An 11,975-nucleotide genomic window follows, 5' to 3' on the forward strand; every position below is an offset into this window, starting at 1 on the left:
CGGCGCTAATGTCTTCGCAACGACTGCCGCTCTTGTCGGTATGACAGTGTGAGCCGGCGTCGGTATCTCGATAGCGTGTTACGTGGCGTCTACCACTTGGAGTGACTGCGACGGAGTCTACCTCTTGGGGTGACTGCCGTGGCGTCTACTACTTGGGGTGACTGCGACGGCGCTAATGTCTTCGCAACGACTACCGCTCTTGTCGGTATGACAGTGTGAGCCGGCGTCGGTATCTTGATAGCGTGTTACGTGGCGTCTACCACTTGGAGTGACTGCGACGGAGTCTACCTCTTGGGGTGACTGCCGTGGCGTCTACTACTTGGGGTGACTGCGACGGCGCTAATGTCTTCGCAATTTGATCGCCGCTCTTGTCGGTATGACAGTGTGAGCCGCGTCGGTATCTTGATAGCGTGTTACGTGGCGTCTACCACTTGGAGTGTCTGCGACGGAGTCTACCTCTTGGGGTGACTGCCGTGGCGTCTACTACTTGGGGTGACTGCGACGGCGCTAATGTCTTCGCAACGACTACCGCTCTTGTCGGTATGACAGTGTGAGCCGGCGTCGGTATCTTGATAGCGTGTTACGTGGCGTCTACCACTTGGAGGGCGACGAGTCTACCTCTTGGGGTGACTGCCGTGGCGTCTACTACTTGGGGTGACTGCGACGGCGCTAATGTCTTCGCAACGACTGCCGCTCTTGTCGGTATGACAGTGTGAGCCGGCGTCGGTATCTTGATAGATAACTGATGGGAAAATTTCGCTTTGATCGAAGGCTTGATGGTTTCTCATTAGGTGAAAACATGCGTTGGGGTGTCCACAGATATTTTGGACACCTCCGCGGCTACATAAATTCTTACGAGATTACCGATGCCCCCTAGGCTCATTACGGGCGCACTTCCTCGTCGGCCCCTAGTTGTATCCATTTGGTCGTCCTCCTGCTGCAAGGACGGACTCTTCCCTTTTTCGGACTTTCTCGCCTCTTTGAGGGACTGCATGTTGCATCCTCGGGCAGCTATCTGGACGTTGATCACCTCATCCTTCTCGTCTTTGGAGACGAGCTTATGCGCTTCCCCCCGGTCCGAGACGTACATCAGTGTTAGGGCCCGGATGGACATCACTGCGTCGGCCTCGCTTAGGGTGTGACCGGCCTATGAGGACGTTGTACGCGGACGAGCCGTCGATGACCACAAACTCGGCTAGGACGTTCTTGGCCGACGCGTCTTTCGCCGAATCTCACCGGGAGCCTAATTGACCCCGGTGGTACCGGCCGGCCCCTGAAAAGCTGTATAGCGGGTTGGTGCAGGGGCTTAAGTCTTTGATCTTCAGGCCGAGGCCGAGGAAGCATTCTCTAAACATGATGTTCGTGTATGCGCCTGTGTCAATCAGGCACCTCTTGACCAGGTGGTTGGATATGTCTAAATTGACTACGAGCGGGTCGCTGTGAGGGGCGATGACCCCTTCGTAGTCCTTTCTTCCAATAGTCATGTCGGGGATGCTTGCGGAGGGGATCCCTGAGTTGGGCACAAAGTTGATGGCCCGATACGGCTCGTTTAGGTGTCGTTTGTGCCCATGAGCGGACCCTCCGTTCTCGTTGCCCCCGATGACAACGTGAATCACTCCTATCCGTTCGAAAACGGACTTTTTATCCGAACCGCCGGCGTCGGTCTTCGGCCTTTGCGACGTACTTGCCGAGGCTTCCTTCCGGATCGGTTCCTCTATGGCATTCTTCGGATGGCGGCGATCGTTGGTTAAATGGCCGGTGTGGCCGTGGTACTCATCGATGGCTCGTGTCACCGTCACTTTTTGGCTTGGGGGTCTCTCCCACTTCTGGCCCTCGTTTTTGCTCAGGGCGAAGACCTCGGCGGGCGATACGACGAGGGGGTTTTTTCACTATACCGCCTCGGTGGTACGTTCCCGAATTCCACCCGGCGCCCACCGAGTCTTGCCTCCGGTCGGATCTGTCCGACCGTGATCTGTTATTCTCACGGCGTTTTCCGTCGGACCGCGAACCGTTGTTGTCGCGGCGTTCTTCGTCTGGTTGTCTGCCGGTGACTCCTCTTTTTCGAGTGCTCGCTTCGCTGGGATCTACCCAGGTCTTGTGATAGTCTTCTACCTTGATGGCCTGGTCGGCCGCCTCCCGGCGCGCGTCCCGGCCTAGGCCTCCGCTCTTGATGAGCTCGTTCTTTAAGGCTCCCCTCGGGAGGCCCTTCATCAGCGCGAAGGCCGCCAGCTCGGGATTAATTTCTCGAATCTCTTTGGACCTTTCCATCAAACCTCTTCACGTAGCCGGAGAGACTCGCCCCCTCCCGTCTCGATAGTTAGGAGGTCGGAGGTCTCTACGGCCCTTCTCTTATTGCGAGAGTACGGGTTAGGAAAGCGCCCTTTAGGTCGGCGTAGTAGTACACCGAACCATCGGGAAGCCCTTTGTACCGGCTCCGAGCCATTCCATGCGAGTTGTTGGGAAAATTCGACACCGGACCTCGTCGGGCTGCTCCCATACCGACATGTAAGACTCGAAAGCCTCGGCGTGGTCGGGTGGATCGCTATCCCCCTTGTATGATAGGGGTGGCGTTTTAGCTTGTTTGGCACCGGGACTTCTAGGACGTAGGCGTTGAGGGGTTGCCTGACCACGTGTTGAATGACACGTGGCGATCGGCTCCTCGCATCCCTATCCCGGCTTCTCCCTCGTAGCGGGAGGGGCTCCTTCTTCGACTATGACTCCTTCTCCAACTCGCCGAGTCGGACTCCTCGGCTCCTTTGGGGTATGCCTCGTTCGTGTGGCGGGGACGCTGTCCTTCCGCGAGTGCGGGAAGGACTTAGGTCCACCGCGCCCACTTTGGGCTCCCCCGGCGTCTTGACTGGGTCAACTTCTCCTAGTGCTCCGTTCAGATTTCTCGGAGTCACGTTTTGGGCCCTGGCTTCCTGGGTGGTTTCCGCCGCTCTTGTCGGTGTGACAGTGTGAGCAGACGCATTGCTAATTAGGTCCAGGACCATTTTCAGTTTTGCTATGTCAACCACATGTCCCATGATGGTGACCTGGTTGGCTGGCAGCGGTGCATCTGGTATTATCGGCATCCCGAACTCCGGTTGGATTACTCCGCCGGTGGAGGGCTGCTCGACTCCAGAATTGTTGAAGGTATCATCTGGGTGGAGGGGCTCGTCGGTTACGAACACCTCTTGCTGTTTCGACATTTTCTTAGCTTTTTGGGTGGGTTTTTTTTTTTTGTTTTGGGAATGAATGTGACTAGCTTCTAGTGTCTCTCCCCACAGACGGCGCCAATTGTTCCGGGTGTAATTCCAGAGCAGTGATTAGTTACCACCCGTGGCTTGTAGTATGATGTCTTGAGTTGAATCCTTCTTGCTTCTATCGTCCCTCGCGGCCTTCCTCGCAACAATGAACGAAGGCGAGGGCTTGGGCGTGTGCCAAGCGTACTCACTCCGACGCTCAAGTCGTAAACTTAAAGGATCAAAATTTGTGTAACTTGGCTAGGTATATATTGTAGAGAGATAAGGGAGATATTACCAGATGAATAGTGTATTTAGGTTATAATTGTGAGATCCTTTCCTCAATGAAGGTTGAGGAGTATTTATAGACTTTCACCTTTTGTCACGTAGTGGCCAAGTGGCCAAGTGGCTAGCAGGTGGAAAGACTGATCTACCCCTCGGCCGAGGGACCTATGGCAGGCCGGCGGACAATGTTGACTCGCCGCCGAGGGGTCTTGGATATGAGTACGCGGATGTGTGTCATTTGGCAGGTTGTCACGCCGAGACCAGTGTGAGCCGATGGGATGCATCGGCTAGGCTATCTAAGTCGTTGACTTGCTGTGGATATCTTTGACCTTGCTCAGTGTGTTGACTTGGTCAGCGGTGCAGAATATGCCCCATCAATTTTATTTCGAACAAAAAAAAAATATTATAAAAAAGAAATGATTTTTTTTATATAAAATTATGATCCATGTACTATATATTTTCAATTTTTGTGAAATTTTTACATGAAAAATATATTTGATGGTAAAATAAAAGGTAAGAAAGAAGTTTGAGTAAAAAGTAAGAGAGAGAAGGCAGGTTAAGTTGGTCAAGGTGGTCATTTATTTTATTTGGGTGGTTCACGTAATCATGAATCTCGGATATTGTACTGTGTTACTAGTTACTACTACAGTAGCTTATTTTACAACTAGTCAGCTATACATAGAGAATCTTTGGGATAGTTGTAGTTTGTAATAATGGGACGGTAAATGGTAGATTGATTTATGGTGGATTATTAAGTGGGGGTCTGCCACATATTTTGGGTCAAATGGGTCTGCCATTTTGTATTAATTGGGTCGGGTTTGGGTAGGGTTATTTTGGATCAGAATGGGTCGAGTCGAGTCGGGTTATTTAGGGTTTCGAGTCAATATCGGATGTACTGTTGTCGAGTTATTTCGTGTTTTGGATCATTTTGGGTTGGGTTCACTCGGGTCACTTCAGATCATTCATTTTCATGTATGACTTATTTTAGGTCGGGTCTTTTTAGATCGGTACTTCAAATTTAGTTAATCCGTAAAATATAATGGCTATGTTTTTTTTTTTTTTTTTTGCAAAGTTAGGTACTGAGTAGTGACCATTTTTTTTAATGTCTATTGTTATGAAATATTCTTGTACAATATTATATACATGTCCATATCTTATGATATTTTAGAGTATATTATCTTGTGGAAACTCTAACCCTATTATTTACTTGTATGTGTATATATATACCTCTTAATTCATACAAAAATTTAATTTCATAAGTACGGTATCATCTTCCATGAACAAAGAAGGCGTAATTGATTATATATTACTTGTCGGTATTAATTGTCGGACGGTTAATTTTATTTAATAATCAACTTTAAAAATAGATAATTAACAAAAAGAAAAAATATTTTTTATTATATATTACTTGTTGGTATTAATTGTCGGGCAGTTAATTTTATTAAGAGAGAGGATATTGAGCTTTTATTTTTATATTATTGTATCGAAGATAACATAGAATATACGAGTAATCTGTTAATATTTTTTTTTCTAATTTTTAGAATATAACATAAATATAGACAAAGCTTTCGTATACAAATTGTATACTTTTTTTATCAATAAATCTTGATAAAACGTTATTCAGTCAGAACTTTGTGCATTTTTTTTAAAAATCTTCATTCATTATTTAGATTTTACAAATAAAATGAATGAGTAGATCCGTGTAATTTTTGCACGGGTTTAAATTTAGTAAAAGGTAAACAAATGACCGGAACGAAGGGAGTATAATAAACAAAGACAAAATATTGAAGACAAACAACAATAATAACAAAAATCGTGGCAAAAGACTAATAAACGTAACAATATTCATAGCAAAATATTAATAATTTGTGATAAAATTTAGTAAATTGTGTTCATAAACATAACATATGTTTGACGATATATTATGGCAATATACTATTGATTAATATTTTTTTTTTCTTACGAGTCTTTTTTTTTCCCTCAAGACTCATTGCGATCGCGAATTCGGTTTACAAAACACTATCAACGTAAAAACATAGATAGTCCCGTGAATTTCATGGGTAATAGAACTAGTGCTTTAAAGAAAATTATCATACATTGTATTTTTTAAAAGGGGCCATAATCTACACTTTTGCCTACGGCCCCACAAACCGCAGGACCGGGCCTGTGAGCATGTGATTGTTATTCGCATAAACAATCGTTCCATTGCCTTTGAAGATGTTCGACTTTGACCTTGACCACAACGGATTTGCTATAACTTGAACGGTATTAGCACTCAAACAAACATTGACCAGAAAAAGGCATTGAACTCAAACAGACATTGACACTCTCAAAGATACGTAGCATATATAGATGGAAACCCTGCTGCTCACACACGTCATTCTTCATCATGTCTTCTAGAGTTTTAATAGCCTGTTAATAACAAAGTATTACATTTCAAGAGCACAACCATATTATATTCAATTTTCAACCCTTCAAAAATTGCTTTTTTAATATCAATTTTGGTTTGCTTGTATAGAAATTTGTATTATTGAGCAAAACAAACGTAAGTGTAGCACACTCTATAGCATATAAATTAAATAGGAGTACCAAACTTGTTACCTTTCTAACGAAAAGGTGAAAGCAGGAGGGGATTTGATGCATAAGGAGATCAAAACCTTTATTTCCAGTTAGATGAACACCCATCTCAGCATGTGCAAGTGCTTCCATAACACTCCGGACAAATAAACTTGCAACATAATTCTCATCGTTTAGACGATTCTACATGTACACACAAGATAAACTTAACTACGTAACCTTTTTATCACTATAATAGTGATACTGAAACAAAAGTAAATTAGGGGTGTTTGGTTGGCTCAAGGGAAAGGAAAAGTAAAACAAGAGCTACAACATGTAACCTACCGTAACCATCTTGAGTAGTTCGTACGCTGCCTCCCTAACACCGTCATCAGTATCAGTGATGCCCTTGCATATTTTCTTAAACATAGCCTTTTCTTTGTCTTTGTCGCTATCCCCTCTCATGCATGCTCCAACTGTTATATAATCCTGAATCCCTAGGAATGCATCTTTCCGAACAAGAGGGTCGTCGTGAGTAGTCTGTCGGATGAGAGTTGTGAACTTTACATGCTTAATAATCTTGTAGTAGAAAACATCGGACATGACATACACCCTACTCCGAATTGGTGGTACTCTACAGAAACCAACCAAGAGTATTGAATCAACATGAATACATGATGGTAAAATTTAGGCCTATGTTACTCGGTCACTTCAATTAGTTGCCGTGTCGAGTGTCCGATATACCTAGGTGTCCGACACCGACACTACACTTCAACACTTCACATTAGACCTAAAATTTGAAAAATTCGCACAAAATAGCAGTATCGGACACTCGACACGTGTTGGGATAACATATTTTAGGCATTCCCGAAAACAAAAACGATTCTTTTCCCTTACTTTTCGTCCGAAACCCTAAACCAAAAAGTCCAATCTACTCTAATTTCCTGATATTCAGCAACAACAACAACAATACAGGCCCGATTGCATCAACAACAACAAGCTAACAACAACAACCGCAACCGAAGCAAGGAAAGAAGAAGACGACAACAACAACAACAAAAACAACAACAACGAACAACAACAACAACAACGAACAACAACAACAACAAATAAAAGCTAGGTTGAATAAAAATACCTAGGTTCGCATGGAATCTTTTCAAAAGCAGGCTTCCTGAGGCCCTGAGCATCTCCAATGGACGGCTACAACACGTTGTAGCTTGATATGTCAATACGTTTTTTTTAGTTATTTTGCTCTTCAACTACGTATTGCTCCAATGGTTGGCTACAACACTTTCTACATTATGGGACCCACAATAAAATTTTTCCTCCAATCATAAACTTTTTTTTTTTTTTAATAAAAAAAAACCAAGCTACATGCTTAGTAGAGCTACAATGCTCATAAGCTACATCATTTTTTTCTTACTCCAATGGTAAGCTACTTGCTTGCTATTTTGTAAATATTGCAAGCAAGTCCTTAAAACAAACCATTGGAGATGCTTTTATACGGATAATCAGGATAGTATTCCACGGATGATGCACAAATTGGAGACGACAAGAGATTAGGGAAGTTGCTAATTTTTGCGATAAAAAAAAAGGGAGTGATTTTATTCGAGAATCCGATCCGATTGTTCCTTGTCTATCTATGACGATTGACGATAATTGGGTAAATTGCTAAGGTATAGAATAGAATTGACCCAATAAAAGTCACTAGTAGGGCTGAGCATCGGTCCAAACACGGACCGGACCGGATCAAATACCGTAAAAATTATTTAGGTGGGCCGAAAACCGGACCTAATAAATTCGCTCTTGGACTGTCCAAACCCGTATTTTACGGCCCGGTCCGGTCTTAGACCGAAATGGACCTAATAAATTCGGTCCGGTCCGGTCTTAGACCGATATAGACCTAATAAATTCGGTCCGGTCCGGTCTTAGACCGAAATTAAACTATCCAACGACAAACCGTCTACAAAATGAGTTTAATGTTTCTCGGTTACAACACCGCGAAAGTAGAGCTTCATTACTTTACCTAGTTGTGAAATTAAACCCCTTTAGTTTAGATTGTAGTAGTGATTAGACCTCATAAGTTATACTATAAAAGGTGAAATAAAACCCTTTACCCAAAATCTCATGAGAAATTCAATATATCATATACTCCCTCCGTACCAGACCAAAGGTAACACTTATTATAAACGGACGTACCATACCAAAGGTAACATTTCTTATTTGGCCCACAACATTACCAAGTTATCCTTATACCCATTTGATATTTACACAAAATGCGATTACATACCTCACCTACCAACCCACAATTAAACCTACAATTACATACCCCACCTATTTTTTTCCCTTTTTACCCTCACTTTTTCCACTTTTTCTTAAATACTCCATTTTTCCTTACGTTACCTTTGGTGTGGTACGGAGGGAGTATAAAAAGTGAAATTAGTTATACTTGTTACAAAATATACAATCAATTTTTTTTTAAAAAAAATAATAACAATGAAATAATAATCTAAAATGAATTAACATCAATTAGAGAAGGTTTTAAATTACTTTATAAAAAAAAAAAATCATAAAAGAACTGAATATTTTTCTAAAATTGTTAACAATTCTTTAGAAAATATATGATATATATTTTTTTTTTTTTTATAAAAAAGCTAAATACTCTAAGAAAATATGTACCTAATTTTAATTGTCTAAAGTTTTTTTTTTTAATGACGAGGGGGTTGAATGCCCCGAGCCCATGCATTCCCGTACCACCACATGGACCATGTAAATCACTCCATTCGGGGGCTGCAATGACCAAGTGATCATCGCCCAGCTGGTAGTCGAACCCGAGACCTCTCAACTCCTGCATTTTTGCAAGTTTCAAGGTTTAACCCAACTATCACTGGACTAACACCACTTGGTTTCTAAAGTTTTCTTAGGCAACAAAGAAACGTTAAAAAACATTTTTAACATTTGGATAGGATATCTGTATCCAAAAAATTAAAAAGTTGGTATCTATTATCTAGTATCTGATCCAAACATGTTCGGATATCTGGTTTAGTATCGGAAGAGTTCAGATCAGATATCCAAATCCGTTCTACAACTTAATTCAAAACTTGACTTTGTGAACTGCAAACACCTTTCCACAGTTTTTTTGGGTTCTTATGTTATGAGTCTTCTCACCTTCACCAAATCATGCACCTCAAACATTAAACCCAACACATTATTAGACTACAAAAGTCATAATTTACCCATTAAACTATCCAACGACAAACCGTCTACAAAATGAGTTTAATGTTTCTCAGTTACAAAACAAGGCAAGTTTAAGTAAACATCTGAACACTTGAAAGTCCCAAAATATATTACAAAAGATCATAAATGTCCAAGAAGTCACCAAACAAACAAGTTATAACCTCTCTGAGTTGCGGCATCTACTACGAGTCTCCGCTGCCCCTTAAAATACTCATCACAAGAGGAAGACTGTTCCTCAACTTCTGTACAATACAAAAAAAAGGTTCAGAATAATGGTAATATACTACTTCGTACTAACAAAACTAAACAAACTGAACAAAGAAACAAAACAATAAGCATACTGAATGCATCGGTTTTAAATGAAATTAGAAACCAACAAAGTGTACCCAAGATATGTAAGAAGTGCATCTGTTTCCATGACCAATAAGGGTACTTAGTTCCTCTAGCCATTCTTTCCTACAAAGTTGAAATAAATCACTGTTTACATCTTGAACAAAACTTCCCTGCAAAAAAAAAGGAAAAGGGATGCATCAAATTATATGCAGCATAACATAACATAAAAATATGTTGCAACTTGCGAGTTCAACTTACCGACAGCATCTGTTCAATAGCAGCAGCGCCAGCTAACTTAAATGGAGACTCTGGACTAGATCTCTTGAATCCCACCGTGAATGCCACAAGTTCCAAGTGGTTGCAGATAAATAACTCCACCAAATTCTCATTTGTGATGGGCATATTCGTCGCACATAAATAATTCCACCAAATACAACCCACATGGGGAGATAAGACAAAAACAAATTGTCTAGGGAGTAGCATTCTCTTTTGTCTTATTTACTCATGTGATTAGTATTTGACCCGTCACAAGCCTGTGACGGATATACCCGTCACAAGGAAGACGTGTGAAATAACTTAAGCATTAAGCAGGCAATGGAAAAAAAAATACAAGTGGTTCATCAAAGATCGTGTTGGGTAAGCAAACCTGAATTAAAGTGGCTTGTGAATGACTTCCTAAGCTGTCAGTAGCATTGGAACATAAGGAGGAAAAAAGGCGAAAAGCTCTTCCAAATTATTTTCAGTAATCTGTGAGTAATTGCAAACAATGTTATAAAATTAGAACAAATCTCATATCATGGATAGAAATCGAAACTCACTGTTGTGGAGGGAAAAAAATATAATAAAAAAACCAAAATATTTCAAATACAAATGCTTAAATGACGTTCAATCTGTGAGTAATTGCAAACAATGTACTTTCAGTTATATAATTGATCATAAGACAAAAGGAACAGAGGCATAGACACTTAAATTAGCCCTTACCTTAAGCGGCTTATCGTTTATAAATGCAAGAAACTTCTCAAAATCCGACAATTTTGGTAACCGCAAAAAGATCTTCGTCAGTTCTACGTCTATATCAAAATGTTCTGAATCCTACATATGGTAAAATGTCCAACATCATGTTAAAAAGGTCGCTTACAGATAATACAATATTTGTAAGATACGCGTAAAAAGTACGACGTACCATAGGAAAAGCTGATAAAACTGTCTTGAGTACCCCCAGGGATTTTTTATCAAACGAAATCTCGTAACACTGATGAGAACAAGGCATTGAACTCAAACAGACATTGACAGTCTGAAATATACGTAGCATATGTAGATGGGAACCCTGTTGCTCATACACGTCATTCTTCGTCATGTCTTCTAGATTTTGAATAGCCTGTTAAAAACAAAGTATTACATTGTTATGAGACTTTTTTCAGGCAATTCTAGAAACTCTAAGTTTTTTGAAACACTTAAATAAAAATAAAAATATTAATCTTAGTGTTCCGGGTGTGATTACGGAGCAGTGTTGTTACCACGTAAGCTTTGTTGAATGATGACTTTGCTTGACTCTTCCTTTCGGCCTCTCCTGAAACAATGAACAAACTGAGGGCTCGGCTTGGTACCGAGCGTACTCACTCCGACGCTCAAGTCAGTAAACTTAAAGAGATTAAGTTGTGTGATACTTGGCAAAGTATGTTGTAGAGAGATAAGGGAGTTTATACCAGATTATGAGATGTTTAGGTTATATTTCGGATCCTTTTCTCGTTGAGAGAAGTGGAGTATTTATAGACTTTCACCTTTTGTCACGTAGTGGCCAAGTGGCTAGCAGGTGGAAAGACCGTTCTACCCTCGGCCGATGAACCCATGGCAGGCCGGCCGAGGGGTCTTGGATATGAGTACGCGGATATGTATCCCGGCTGGCTAGTTGTCCTAGCCGAGACCCAAGTGACAGGCCGACAGGCTTCATCGGTTAGGCTGTCTAATATGTTTGACTTGTTGTGGATATCTTTGACCTTGATCAATATGTTGACTCGGTCAGCGGGTGCAGAATATGCCCCATCAATTTGCCCCCAGCGTAGTCTATGCCGTGGTATGGACCTTCGACGAGTGTTGAGCGTATTCTGCGCAAGTTAAATTTATTCCCCGGCTTCTTCTTCCTCGGCTTGGTTCTGCTTAGGCTGAGCGAAAGCTCAGGGAGGATGCTGAGAAGGCGGTCCTAGCCGAGAGGGCCAAGGTTGAGGCTGCGGAGGCTGACGCCGCTAAGCTGCGGGAGGAGCGGGATAAGCTTCAGCCCGCTTTCGACTTTGCTGTTGCCAAGAGGGAAGAATGGAAGTCTCTGTACAGGGCTCAGTCGAA

At 42.1% G+C, this 11,975-nt stretch overlaps 1 protein-coding gene and 1 long non-coding RNA gene across 6 annotated transcripts; both read right to left on the reverse strand.

Moving 5' to 3' along the window:
- Positions 1 to 5,483: 5,483 nt before the first annotated feature.
- LOC141651962 (uncharacterized) lies at positions 5,484 to 7,382 on the reverse strand. 2 transcript variants are annotated; one of them, XM_074459649.1, is made up of 4 exons: positions 7,201 to 7,382; positions 6,411 to 6,605; positions 6,111 to 6,269; positions 5,484 to 5,921 (listed from the first exon to the last, which is right to left on the reverse strand). In XM_074459649.1, exons 2-4 carry the CDS (start codon positions 6,528 to 6,530, stop codon positions 5,778 to 5,780), a joined length of 423 nt encoding a protein of 140 aa, XP_074315750.1. In that variant the 5' UTR covers positions 6,531 to 6,605; positions 7,201 to 7,382; the 3' UTR covers positions 5,484 to 5,777. The 2 variants fall into 2 exon arrangements, with proteins under 2 accessions (XP_074315750.1, XP_074315749.1); XM_074459648.1 differs by lacking the exon at positions 7,201 to 7,382 and having other exon boundaries at positions 6,411 to 7,170.
- A 1,326-nt stretch (positions 7,383 to 8,708) lies between these two features.
- LOC141651963 (uncharacterized) lies at positions 8,709 to 10,703 on the reverse strand. 4 transcript variants are annotated; one of them, XR_012546914.1, is made up of 4 exons: positions 9,894 to 10,586; positions 9,689 to 9,805; positions 9,464 to 9,544; positions 8,709 to 8,913 (listed from the first exon to the last, which is right to left on the reverse strand). It is a non-coding gene; the product is annotated as an uncharacterized LOC141651963 (long non-coding RNA). The 4 variants fall into 4 exon arrangements; XR_012546913.1 differs by lacking the exon at positions 8,709 to 8,913 and adding an exon at positions 10,617 to 10,703 and having other exon boundaries at positions 9,274 to 9,544; positions 9,894 to 10,382; XR_012546915.1 differs by lacking the exon at positions 8,709 to 8,913 and having other exon boundaries at positions 9,274 to 9,544; positions 9,894 to 10,168; positions 10,282 to 10,586.
- Between the last annotated feature and the right edge of the window lie 1,272 nt (positions 10,704 to 11,975).

The sequence above is a fragment of the Silene latifolia genome, chromosome 4, assembly GCF_048544455.1.
Source record: "Silene latifolia isolate original U9 population chromosome 4, ASM4854445v1, whole genome shotgun sequence".
Taxonomy (NCBI): Eukaryota; Viridiplantae; Streptophyta; class Magnoliopsida; order Caryophyllales; family Caryophyllaceae; genus Silene; species Silene latifolia.